This window comes from Pipistrellus kuhlii, unplaced genomic scaffold (genome assembly GCF_014108245.1).
Source record: "Pipistrellus kuhlii isolate mPipKuh1 unplaced genomic scaffold, mPipKuh1.p scaffold_m20_p_7, whole genome shotgun sequence".
Taxonomy (NCBI): domain Eukaryota; kingdom Metazoa; phylum Chordata; class Mammalia; order Chiroptera; family Vespertilionidae; genus Pipistrellus; species Pipistrellus kuhlii.
The window spans coordinates 63279307-63293415 of NW_023425573.1; the positions used below are offsets into that span (position 1 = coordinate 63279307).

Genomic DNA, 14109 nt, shown 5'->3' on the forward strand with positions numbered 1-14109 from the left:
TATGTTGTCTACACTACAAGGTCATCTACACAACCATGTCATCTACATTACCACTCCAAACTCTCCATATTCCCAGAACTGTTCAGGAGCTCAGTCTTGTGTGTGTGTGTGTGTGTGTGTGTGTGTGTGTGTGTGTGTGCCCCTCCCTATTCTTTCTCTCCATTTTTCTCCCAGCCTTCCACCTAGACTTCCAACTTTTGTATATTAGCTATATCTTATCCATCTTTTAAGGGCTAACTTAAGCACTTCTTCCTCAATAAAACATTTCAGACTACTGGAGTCTAGGGGATTTTGTGTCACCTACTCCTGCCTACTACACTCCCATCAAAAGGATAGAATACACTTTCTATAGCACACATTATTTAACAGTTATGCCTTGTAATAGCTTTTATAGTTGAAATTTTATATTTGACACTTATATTCTTATTAACTTTTAATGTGCCTTATGCCTTTTCCTTCAACTAGATTTTTTTTTACTCTTTATGGGAATGAGCAGTCTTTGGGATTTAGTTCATTTACGTAAGTGTGTCTTCGTTCCATGATTTAACAAGTACTAATTGAACACCCACCTGGTGCCAGAAATTGTTCCAGATGCTAAAGAAATAAGATGCTACCCTTGTGAAAAGAATCTGATTCCCATGAAACATACCTTCCTGTACAGAAGAAAATAGATATTATGTCATGTCAGATAGTTATAAGTGCTATATATATTTTAAAAATACATATTAAGGGTAGGTAGTTATGGAAATAACATTTTAGTTATTATTATCAGAGAAGATATATCTAGACAGGTAATATTTGAAAATATCACAATACATTCATAATGTCAAGTCACATGTATATGTGAGGAAAGAGCGTTCTAAGCAGAGGGAACAGCAAGTTCTGAGTTAGGAATGAGCCTAGCCTGTGTCAAAAAATAGCAAATATAGTTGCATGCCTAGAAGCATATGGAAGCGGTAGAGATGAGAGTTGCCAGGTGTCCAGGGGGCCAGAGGCAGGTCATCTAGATCCTGAAACACACAGATAAGCCCTGGATTCAGTTCTGGCTCTAAGGGGAGCCACTGGAGAGTATTGAGGAGGAGAGGGGCATATCTGCTCAAATACCATTTTTGTTGTTTACAGACCTTTGTACTTTTTTCTTAACTTATTATTTTTTACTAATTTTAGATGTATAAACTATTTGCAAAATTACTCCAGAAGTTATCTGATGTTAACATTTACATAATCAGAGCATATATAATATTTTCACTTTAAAGAATAATATGGCAGCAGTTCATAGAAGGGCATATAAGAGGGTGCTTTGAAGGGAGCTTGAGACAGAAATTTTTGCACAGGTTACTTATGAAGGGACTGCAATTCAGGAGAAACCTGTAAAAGGTGGAGAAAGGGAAAGAGCCCAGGAAGACTATGCCTCGAATAAAGTCTAATCTCAGCTTGAGCCATAGGAGATGCTTTGAAGCATAAATTCCATGACAGGCAAGGGGTCATCTTTTTATATTTCCCAGAGTCATTGCTTGGCCTTGGGGCCTTAACTTCCCAAGCAGGCTGCTGCAGGCACCTGAACACAGCTCCCTAGCAGTCCTTAGCTGCTAAAGGCAGGAGATGGGTAGCCTGCCTAGTAATGGAAATTTGGGCTGGGTCCCTGTGTCCCTACAGTGGGCTAAATGAAGTGCACGTACTGACCATCTTCCTTGCGCTAACCATTCTGCTCAGCACTATGGGGAATTTAATGATGAGCTTGGCACAGTCCCTTTTCTCAAGGAGTTTACGTGTATGTGTGTGTGTGTGTGTGTGTGTGTGTGTGTGTGTGTGTTTAATATATTTTATTGATTTTTTTTCTGAGAGGAAGGGAGAGGGATAGAGTGTTAGAAATATCGATGAGAAAGAATCATCGATCAGCTGCCTCTTGCACACCCCCTACTGGGGATGTGTCCACGGCCAAGGTACATGCCCTTGAACAGAATTGAACCTGGGACCCCTATCCATTGAGCCAAACCGGTTTCGGTGGAGTTTACATTTGAAAGGACACAAAACTGAGGCATGAACAGAAGTAACTACAGTGTTGGCAAAATATTAGAATTGTTTCATACCTGGTAATAGTATGGAAGTTTAGAATCAAGAAAATCTCCATTGATCAACAAACAAAAATCAAAACAAACAAAAATGTGTGAAAGGTATCTGTGGAAATAGTGTTTAAAGAATGGATAGATATTCAAAAAGTGGGCAGATAATCCATCATGTTGTGGGTATATTGTTTATAAAGGTTTTCTTTGGAATCAGATACATCTATTTGTTTAATTCTGGGGGATCACTTATTAGCTGTGAGATCTAAGAAATGAACTTATTATCTTCAGAGTTTGACTTTATCATTAAAAAAGCAAGGGGTAATAATAATTAGAGTAAAATATTGCTGATTGGGTTAATGACAAAGCACTCTGAGCCAAGGGCTGCAATGTGGAACGGTAAGGGGTAGAGGTCAACCAAAGGACTTGTATGTATGCATATAAGACTAACCAATGGACACAGACAACAGGGGGGTGAGAGAATGAGTGGGGGAGAGGGGGAGCAAGGATATATATATAATACCTTAATCAATAAAAAATAAATAAAGAAAAAAGAGTTGGGGGCTCAGTTTGCAGTATAACATTTTTAAGTCACTAAAGGGGCATTTGAGCCCAGATTGTGTGGTGCTGTCACTCAGCACAGGCAGAAGGTGCAGGTGTGGATGCAACCCAAGCTGAGTCAATGATACACCTTTTTCTTATTATTGGGAACTATATTAAAGACAAGAACTAGTCTCTATCTTCTGTTTCAATCAGTTGTGAGGTGGTTGAGTAATATGCTACATGAGAATTGGAAAGTGATCTGTTCTGTTCTATGCTCCAAGTCTAGTTCTTGGCAACATATGTTATCAGGGACCTGCCTTATGAATATAAATTTTGTTCATGAATATTATGAACTTCCCAGTTTTCCCTCCAGTAGAAGGGCATGTAAAATTACGTAAATTTAAGTACCGTATTATTTGTTTTATTTATGTTGCCTGTAGCTCTCCCCAAATTGTGGTTACTTCGGAGAGACTAAAGAATTACACACTGATCTTTGGACTAGTCTTAAATTATTTGATTTATTCAGCAAATTGCTTTTTCCTTGACCAACCAAAGGTGTCTAAGTAAATAAAATGGATAAAACTTAAGGACTATTTTGCAATTCTTTGTTGTATTTATTTTACTAACATTTATAAATAAATATGTATATATATATATGTATATATACGGAAATAAGTTTAATGTAGTTTGGAAACTAAGATTCTAAGCAGTCAACCTTTCTTTAAAAATTTTAACAATTTTTAAAAAATAAATTTGACATAGAGGTAAGTATTTAATTTTTTGGACCTCTTTTCACTGCTTAAATCAAGAACAGTGTAGTTCACATTTGCTGGTTATTACTACCTAATAAATCTTGGCTTTTCTTTAACACATAGAATGTATATAATCTTATTATCTATTTCTGAAAACACAGTAATGTTAATGTACTGCTCTCTCAAAATCTTCTTCATGAACATTGGTACTATGGTAATTTCTCATATGATTTTTTTCTTTTTTAATTTAATTTATCTTTTTTTCTATTGCCATTATCCCCTATAGACTCTCTTCCATCTCCACATCTTCACTCCCTCACAATCACCACAATCATGTCCTTGTCCATGAGTTCTCACTCTTTTTTGTTCAATCTCTCCACCTTCCCTCCCAATACTGCTTCCCTACCAGAGCTGTCTGCCTGCTCTCTTTCTATGATTCTGTATTTTGCTGGGATGTTCAGCTAGTTCATGAATTCCACACATGAGTAAAATCATATGATGCTTGTTTTTCTCTTAGGATTTTCCTTTTTTATTTAAGACCTTAGTAAAAATAGGGAAACTAGTGAGAGGACAACCTTGGAAATTGTCAGAATTCAACAGAAGTGAAACTCAAAATTGCTAAAATGCAGAAGTTGTCTTTGTATCATGGGAGATGTTAAGCAAATGACTACATGCTTGGAGTCTTTATTGTGTGTTCCTAAAACGTAGTGATCCTGTGCCATTGTGGAATTTTTGGAATATAAATCCTAGGCATCTAAATGCTTTGTTATATAATTTTTATCTAGATGTAACTCCATTGGGTTATATAGTATGTGACCACAGCAGATAAAGATGGTACATTTTAGACAAGCCCAGACTACTAGTGCAATATATGACACTTTTGAGAACTTCTTACTACTGATGAATCTGAAAAAAAAATTGGTAATTAAGTTGTATTACACACCATTGTTATATTTTCTACAATTAGAATATTTTATATGTTTAAATATAAAGACTTATTTTGTTGGACACAGCTTTTATTTTAACCTACTTCATTATTGTATTACATAGGTAGAAGAGAAAAGTGTTTCTATGCCTTCTTAGACAACTTTGCAGTATAATGGCAGCAGCAGGAAACTGGATCTTTTTATGGTTCATGCTCCTCATAATTACACATGCAAAAGCAAAAACATATTTTCCAACACGACTTCAAACAGCAAATTAATAATCAGGCAGAAACTAGTAACTTCATTGTTTTAATTATGAAGTTATTTCTAGAGGTTGATTGGACATACAACATTCTTATGTCCTGATTGAGGAGCAATACTTTTGTTTAGTTTGATTGCATAAAATTATTAAGCCTACCTACTTAATTGAAGAATTATTTCCAAATAATGTTCACCATAATTTTTTTAATTATTCCAATTGTTAAATTTTTGGTCATCTACACAGAAATACAATTAGCACAAATTCAGAAGTACCTTTCACTTAGTTGCCTTGCCATTGAAATGTACCCCAATTGCTTATTGAATATTCTGATTGGAAAAGCTCTTTAACATTAAGATGCTAAAGACATTTTGCTTACACTGTACTTCCAGAGTATGCACTTGCTCATATATAAAGACTAGCTATATCACAAAAATTAAATATCTACAGCAGTGAAAATTTATTATAGAATGAAGTTATTATAGATCTTTCTCTTCTATATTAAAGGAACATTACTTAAGATATATATGTTGATGATATTTTTGCAAAATCATGGCAGGCTTAAAGACATTATAAAATTTTAAAAATTAAATTATATGAATAGAAAAGCATTTTTTACCACATAATATTTTAGTGCATTGTTATTCACTAACAGATACTGATGATAAAAATGAAGATAAGCAATCTCAGAATAAGGTCATGATTAAAGAAAAATAATTACAGAGAAAATTTTAAGCACAACTAGAATCTTAAAGAATTTACTATCCATTCTTCTACAGTTAAGCACCAATCTTTAGTCTATTTAAATATCAGCATATACACAGAGGTCTCACACCACTATAGGCCAGCTCCAAATGGGTGAAAAGATCTAACGATTAAGCCCATCAAAATTTTATGTACTGAGAAATTTACCTCAAAATATTCAAAATATAACTAATTATACTGAATTATTTTTAAATTTGGGTAAGCTATTTAAATTTATACACACACACACACACACACACACACACACACACACACGCGCGCGCGCACGCGTAAGGTAAAAACTAAATATTATGGAAAAGTTTTTTAGAAAATAGCCTTAACAGTCTAGCTAGCTTGACTCAGTGGTTGATCATCGCCCTATAAAACAGGAGGTCATTCTTCGATTTCTGGTCAGGGCATATCCTGGGTTTCGGGCTTGATCTCCAGTGTGGGGAGTGCAGGAGGCAGCCGATCAATGATTTTCTCTCATCATTGATGTTTCTATCTCTCTCTCCCTCTACCTTTCTCTCTGAAGTCAATAAAAATATTTTTAAAAATTAGCCCTAACAAATCAGTTAAGTGTGGAAAGGAAGGGTACTTAGGGTAGCTTTTCCTATGTGAAATAAGACTTTTGCTCCAGCTTAATAAATAAATTCTGTGTAATTTATGCACATGTACAGTAATATAAACTATGTAATTTCTGTGATGCTTGAAGAGAAACATTAATAATAATTATACCTTAAGAAGCAAAAATGTAATTTAAATAATATAAAATTATCTGTTATTTCTCTGTGTGTGTTGACTTTGCAGGGCTGGCTGTGGATCACTTCAGTGAGCGGATATACTGGGCTGACCTGGAGCTCTCCCTCATTGGCAGTGTTCTGTATGATGGCTCAGACTCCGTGGTCTCTGTCAGCAGCAGACAAGGTTCGTGAAGAGCTTTCATTTCTTCTTTTAATTATTTTGAGAGAATTAAATAATTGTATGTAAATATAGGTATGAAAGGTTTATATTTTTCATTTCCTAAAATTCTTTCTCCTTTCAACTTGTAGCTCTTGCTATTGATTATAATTTTCATTCTTACTAGAATAACAAAGATGCCAAACCACAGAAATTTCTCAACTCTAGGACAAAAATGGTCCATCACTACCTAGATTCAGAAAATAATAATTTAATTGCTTCAGAGGATATCACATTCTAAGTGGAACATTTCAAGTAAAGATTAGCATCTGTGAAAACGCATTTTTATTTCAAATTGCAATGATAAAAAGCAGAAAAAAAGTTGCTGCATGTAACAAAATACAATGATAAAATTATTATTATTATTATTATATGTAATTTATGGATAGACTTTTATGCAAGTCAAAGGTAGTGTGTAAAAATTACAACCCACCTCCACCTCCAATAACCTCAGTATCTATTTGTGCACTTCCTGTGTGGCACCCTTTTTGTCTCCACCCCTTTGCCTGGCTCCTATTTTTCACTTTCTGACTCCTGTGCCTGGCAGCTTCACTTCTTTCTGTGAACCTAATTTATTTACTTTTTATTTTTTCTACCACAACCTCCTCATTTACTTACCACAGAAGATTGTTCATAATATGTACTTGACATTTTTATATGCACATGCTTTATTTAATGAACACAGTTTTGCTCCTTTAGAAAAAAAAAGCAGAGATGTTTAAAAAAATAATTAAATTGAATTTTTATAGTGCCTTTGCCTCTAAGTATGTGTTTTAGTATGGTGGCCATGGTTGGACAAATATAATTCTACATTTCTGAAATAAGAAATGTTTTAGCTTAAGTGTGTATTTTAGTATTTCAAAGAACATTGAAAAAATACATGTTTGAAACATATGTTAGGTTCTACAAACTCTAAATAATAGGTGAAATACAGGGTGGGCAAAAGTAAATTTACAGTTATGAATACACAAAACATAGTTTATTTTTTTACTATTTGTTAATTATTGTATTATTTTTTCATACAAATAACTGTAAACCTACTTTATTTGCTTTAAATTTCAGCACCAAATGTTTGATTAATTATTCTTTTTGCAATTAAATAAGTCATTTCTTAACCTGAGAAAAATGATTAGCTCTTTTATTTTTAGCCAAACAAGTCAAGTGTGCAATTACTATTTGCCAGTTTGTTTGCTTTTGCTTGTTTACTTGTGTGTGTATGTGTGTGTGTGTGTGTTTACTTTGTTTCCAATATAGATAATAGTAACTCCAAATGTTTTATTTTACTCTTTATTTTTTAAATTTTTATTTTATATATTTTTCTTTATTGATTAAAGTATTACATATGTGTCCTTATCCCTTCATACCCTCCCACCTCCTCACTCATGCCCTCACCCCCTGGTGTCTGTGCCCATTGGGTAGGCTTCTATGCATGCACACAAGTCCTTTGGTTGACCTCTACCCCTTGTCCCCACCCTCCCCTACCTTCCCTCTAAGATTTGAGCATTTGATTGATGCTTCTCTGTCTCTGGATCTGTTTTTGCTCATCAGTTTATGTTGTTCATTATATTCCACAAATGAGTGAGATCATGTTATATTATCTTTCTTTGACTGGCTTATTTCGCTTAGCATAATGCTCTCCAGTTCCAGCCATGCTGTTGCAAATGGTAAGAATCAACTCAGAATGCTTGATAAATTTGTAATTCAGCTAATCTATTTTGATCATTAATTTGATCCAGAACACAATTTGAAAATTGTATGTACTGGCTGTTTTTTGCAAAAGATAACACTGGCCTATACAGCCTTTTTTTTTTTTTTTTTTTTTTTTTACAGCAAATTGTAAGGCAGGGAAAATGACAATGTATCTGAAGAATCTATAAGCCCTAATCAAATGCTTTGTGGTGGTGATGATGATAAAAGTGATAATGAAATGTTGTTATGTTCTGAGTGACATGTTTAGTATTGCACATTTCCCTAAGGCAAATAAATTAATTCTAATAACCTTACAGATAATGTTTAAAATATTCTAGTTTGGAAAGAGTTTTTCTAAACAAGAGTAATATGGTTTTCTATAAGATTTTGGATATTCTTAGTTTTCTTAAGTCTGAGAATTCACATTGCAACTTTCATAGCTGTACCTTTTAAAAATTCTAGGCTTGCTACATCCACATAGGATTGATGTCTTTGAAGATTATATATATGGAGCAGGACCTAAAAATGGTGTATTTCGAGTACAAAAATTTGGCCGTGGTTCAGTAGAGTACCTAGCTTTAGATGTTGGTAAAACAAAAGGTGTTTTAATATCTCATCGCTATAAACAACTAGACTGTAAGTATAATACTTTATACAATTGTCTATATTGGTGGATTTTCTTTCTTATGACTCTCAAAAGAAATTATTTTTTAAACTGGCTTAACTATTTCAATGTCTTAACCCCAGTAACTTAAGTAACTTTAATTTTTATATCACTAGACTTTAAATTACCAAAATCAAGATACAAATAATACAAAAATTTTCATGTGTCATAGCAAATATGAAAATGTCAGTATATGCTGTGCTTTCTTGTTATTCAACTTGACATTGTTTTTTTAATGTCTCATTCATTTTTTAAATAAAATTCTTAATAAAATCTTGTGATTCTGTAGAAAGGAATTTCATCATTAGTCAGTTTGACTTTTTCTTAGTGATATCCAAGTGACAATTATATCTCTAATATGCCATCCTTAGATGTATCTGAGGAGAGCTTTCTCTCAAAGGTTGTTTTCTCTGATTGCTCATGACTTTTATTGTTACTTTCCCTCGCAGAAGGGAATTGGAAAATAAGGGATGCTGTTATCTTGAAAGATATATTTTGAACACAGCTATCAAAAATATTGACAACAAGAGTAAAAATGTGTCTGAAATTCCAATGGCTCATCTCTATGAATGAGTTCATGCTTCAAGAGGATGTTTGAAATTTATTTATAATTTAATCTTTAAGGCAAATACAAAGGGATCTAATCTCATTGGTACAATGATCTGGAAAGGTAGCAATATTTATCCAAATCAGTGATGGAAACAATTAAAAACTACATATAGTTCCTAAATTCTATCTCAAGTTTTGCTGCTTTTTTTCAGTCATCTGACATATATAGTTCCAAGGTTCATAAAATCTGTCCCACTATTAAGGAGACCCGTAAGATTGAAATGAGATAATTCCAGCAGAAAGTTGATGTGATCTCTTATCAGGGTTGCTAATTTCATCATTTCACCTTATTGAATTTCACGTTCTTGAAACCTATTGTACTTATAGTTTTGCATTTCTTTGTTTTCTTTTACCCAGTACCCAATCCTTGCTTGGATTTAACATGTGAATTTCTCTGTTTGCTGAATCCTTCTGGGGCTACCTGTGTGTGCCCAGAAGGAAAATATTTGATTAATGGCACCTGCAATGATGACAGCCTGTTAGGTAGGTAAACTTCATTATGTTGGTAAATAATGAATTCATCTGTATGATACATTTTTACAACTATTGACACTGAGCAGAACTAACCACAGAAGTGAAAGAGCTAAAATGTCTATGAGGATTCAGATGATTATCCAATTAGAGAATTAATTATAATATCTATAATAATAAAAGCATAATATGCTAATTAGACAGGAAGTCCTTCCAGAGGAATCAGGGCCTGTGAGGGAAGCCTGGGGCATGGGTGTCTGCCAGTGGCTGGAGGGAAGCCCCGGTCCCCGGTGCCAGAGGGAAGCTGGTGCCAGCAGTGGGGGAAAGGAAGGCCTACTCTTGCACAAATTTCATGCACTGGGCCTCTAATTTTCTATATAATATAACCGTAGAACAAGGCCTTTAAAGACAAATTGGATTTAGATTAAGGGGAAATGAGGGAACAGAACATTGAAACAGAAAAAAAATTACTTGAAAAGGCATAGAGACAGTAAAGCAATAAGCAGACTGTCAAATTACAGCGGGAGGGGAGGGAGATCTGGGGGCGATAAGAGAACAACTGAAGGACTTGTATACATGCATATAAGTACAACCAATGGACACAAAACTCTGGGGGGAAAGGGTATGTATGGGGGGGGCAATGGTAAAATATGTACACAGATAATTTAATAAAAATTAAATTAAAAAAGGCATAAAATCATGGCATGCAAAGAAAATAATGAATCTTTTATTTCAGTTGGTGTATAGGATGTGTGAAGTGCTGTTGGGATAGCAAGGTTGGGAGTTCTTAGCAGTTAAATGTGAATCATGATTGGTGTTTTGGATGGGCCCATTAGGACAAGTCCTGGAAAAGAGATGCTTTCACTGGCATCCTCCCAACCAGAGTGGCTGTGAGCTCATTGTGATGGTAGAATAAGAGAATTAAATAAACATTTTCAACCACTACCAGGGCCACCTTTCACCTGCTGCTCTGACATGGTCGTATAGCTCCACTGCATATGGCCACATGTTTTGCTTACCTTCTCCAAAACAGATTTTTTTTAAATGTCAACAATTTACAAAGTGATCCTCCCAATCATTTTAGTACCCAGATGTCACCATGCATAATTATTATAAAATGTCATCAAGTTCTTTCTTGTAGAAGATGTATCACATTTTTGTCAGTTCCACACACACTCATAGCTAGTGTTCTCATAGGTGCCTCCTATCTATCATATCTACTTATACTATTGTTTGGGTGGGAGAGACCCTTGGAAGAGAGAATAGGATTCTATGCATATGAATAAACTACTGATGCTATCAAAGTGACTTTTTTGTTGGCTCAGCTGTTGTGTGCTTTTTAAAGACATATTTATAACTTTTATTTATTTTTATTCTTGGAGAGATTACAAGTGTCCCGTTTTTGTTGTTGTTGTTTTTGTTTGTTTGTTTGTTTGTTCTCACTGACCCCTTAACCCCACATGTGCACTCCCCCAACCAGCCCTTCACCACACTGTTGTCTGAGGAAAGGGGTTATACACATACGCATATGTTATGTGCTTTTTTAATGATCAAGTTGTAGACAATCTTTGTTGTTTTTCGTTTATAACTAGACATTGCTGTCTTTTCTACATACCCCACCCCTTGTTTCCCCTGTGATTAGTAAAGATTGTCTATTCAATAATCCAGATTCCAAAACACAGGAAGAACTTGGCCTGGGGCAGGGCTGATCAGGAGCTTTGGATTAGGCCAAGATCTATCTGTCACTTAGCCAGTGTGACCCTGTTCTCCCCCAGTCTCATTTTCTTCTGTGTAAAATTGGACTAACAATGAATACCACTACTACTACTACTATGGGTAATAATAAATAAAAATGTTGAAGACTTATGAGCAAAGCATATTTTAAGTATGTTATATGTACTAGAGGCCTGGTGCACAAATTCATGCATGGGTGGGGTCGGTGATTGGAGCCAATCAGGAACGATCACGTCCAGCTGGCTGTGGGGAGGGACTGCAGGAGGTTGGCTGTGGGGGGGTCACACTGACCACCATAGGTCAGCTCCAGCTCCTGCATTGAGCATCTGCCCCCTGGTGGTCAGTGAACATCATAGCTACCAGTCGGTAGTCCAGTCATAACAGTTGCTTAGACCAGTGGTTGGCAAACTGCGGCTCACAAGCCACATGCAGCTCTTTGGCCCCTTGAGTGTTGCTCTTCCACAAAATATCATGTGCAGCACACATGTACAGTGAGATTGAAACTTCATGGCCCATGTGCAGAAGTCAGTTTTCAACTCTCAAAAGAAATTTCAATGGTTGTACTGTTGATATTTGGCTCTGTTGACTAATGAGTTTGCTGACCACTGGCTTATACTTTCATATACTGTATTTTCCGGCGTATAAGACGACTTTTGAAACAAAAAAAAGCCTGCTCAGATTGGCCAGAGTTAGAGAGGCAGTCTATTAAAAAAAGAACTGGTGTTGACTCGGAAGTGGGGGGGTAGTCTTATACAGCAAATATTGTCCTAAACCTATGTTTTAACTGTAAAATTAGGGGGTCGTCTTATATGCTGGAAAATACAGTATACAATATAACTTCATTTAATAATCACAAAATCCCAATGACACTATGCTGTTAATACTCCTGTTTTTGCTGATAAGAACATTGTAGCATGGAGAGGATCAATAAAATGTCTAACATACTCTATAATAAAAGCCTACTATGCAAATTGTCCCCTCAACTGGGAGTTCGACCAGGAGTTCTACTCTCCCCCTGGCAGGTCCCCACCCCCAATTGCTCCCACTCCCCCACCCCCCAATTAAAGGCAAACTGGCCAGCCAACTGCCCACAGACCCACCCCCAATCACACCTTCACCCCCACCCTGATCAGGGCCCAGGCCATCTGGCCAATCTCTGGTGTCCTCTCCTTGTGGCCAGCCGAACCCGACCCAGGCACTAATTTGTGCATCTGGCCTCTAGTTCCTCAATAATGATGGTGCCTGGGCAGAACCTAGGCATTTTACACTCTAACCCATCACACAATATTCCCCAGTGCCTTCATATCATGTCCAGAGTCATTGGAAATATGATAAATAACATGCATAAGGTACTAGCACAATGCCTTGCAAAAAATAGACACATTGTATGCTAAGATAAATCTGTCATTATGTAGGGAAGAAAATGAAACAAGTTGTATAGGTTTATGTTGTAAATGAGGAAGCATATTTGTCTAAATACTGACTTACTCAAATAAGAAAAAAAATATTTTAAGAGATTTCAACTTTACTGTCTCAACCCTGCTTAAAAGGCATGATCACAGAAACCTTCTCAAAGTTCACTTTGTGTCTTAAAATAAAATGTTATATTTCACATAATCAGAGTGTTAAAAAAATATTCACATGGCCTTCTACACATATGAGCCTTGGTAATAGATCTGATCACTTCAGTTAGGAATATACATAAGTGTATTTCAGAATTATTGATTGGTATAGATAAATGTCAATTATTTTTTTTCTGACATTAACATTTGATATTGCCAAATTTTCCAGCTCTTCACAAATATTTATCTTTCTCGAGCTGCTATTGTTAAATGGTGAGCATGCCGAATACCTTTCATCTTCATGTACGAAATTTGAAATTCTAATGTTACTCTTTACTGGGAAAGTATGCACCAGCTCTTTCCTATAGTTGATTACAATTACTGGAGCTTGGTTTCTGAGGGTGATTTAGTTATGGACAAAAGCAGCCTTTTTCATTATAAAATGATTGCAATTAGGTTTTAAAAGAATGTAACTCCACTTATATTTCATAAGGCAGTGTTGGGTTTTTGTACCTTTAAAAAATGTACCTAAAAAAGACATTAAAGAAATGTACATGCCTTAATATTTACAGATTTTGAATACCTATGTGGTTTACATGGAATATCTACAGGTGAAAATAAGCCCTCCCATAATCCTAATTGTGATAATGAAAACTTAAATATTCACAAATTCAATTAGGATATTTCATGCTGGATGAGTTGGAAATATTTTGGTAAATTTTAAATGAAGCAAGCATCTTTGTATTCTAGATTTTTCTTAAGAATCTGACCTTTCGATTTTACTCTTTGCTGGAGATTGCCACTTGCATTTACATAGTTTTTGTTTGTTTGTTTTTCAATTCTATTTTTTTTTAATTCAATTTTTTTTTTCAATTCTAAATCACCACTTCAATTCCTGTTTCCCTGGAGTCAGAAGCTGAAAAACTATCCTTAATCTTTCCTTTTCCTCTTTATACAGCACCAATGTGATTTTTTACCTTCCAGTTACTTTTATTGTATCCCCCTTTATCTGTCTCACATTACTGTATTTGGGGCCATCATGGTATGTAGCATAATTTAAACAGAGTCCCAATAGTAGCACTGCTTTCAGTTTAACCCCAGCAGGGTATAGTTATCCTCACATGTTTTAGGCT

At 35.3% G+C, this 14109-nt stretch overlaps 1 protein-coding gene across 1 annotated transcript in view; it reads left to right on the top strand.

Moving 5' to 3' along the window:
* Positions 1 to 14109, top strand: part of LRP1B (LDL receptor related protein 1B) — a 1573107-nt gene that overhangs the window by 1481687 nt on the left and 77311 nt on the right. Inside the window, exons 80-82 of the mRNA XM_036421500.2 lie at positions 6098 to 6214; positions 8399 to 8572; positions 9567 to 9692. Coding sequence (XP_036277393.2) covers positions 6098 to 6214; positions 8399 to 8572; positions 9567 to 9692 — 417 coding nt within the window. The remainder of the gene's footprint in view (positions 1 to 6097; positions 6215 to 8398; positions 8573 to 9566; positions 9693 to 14109) is intronic.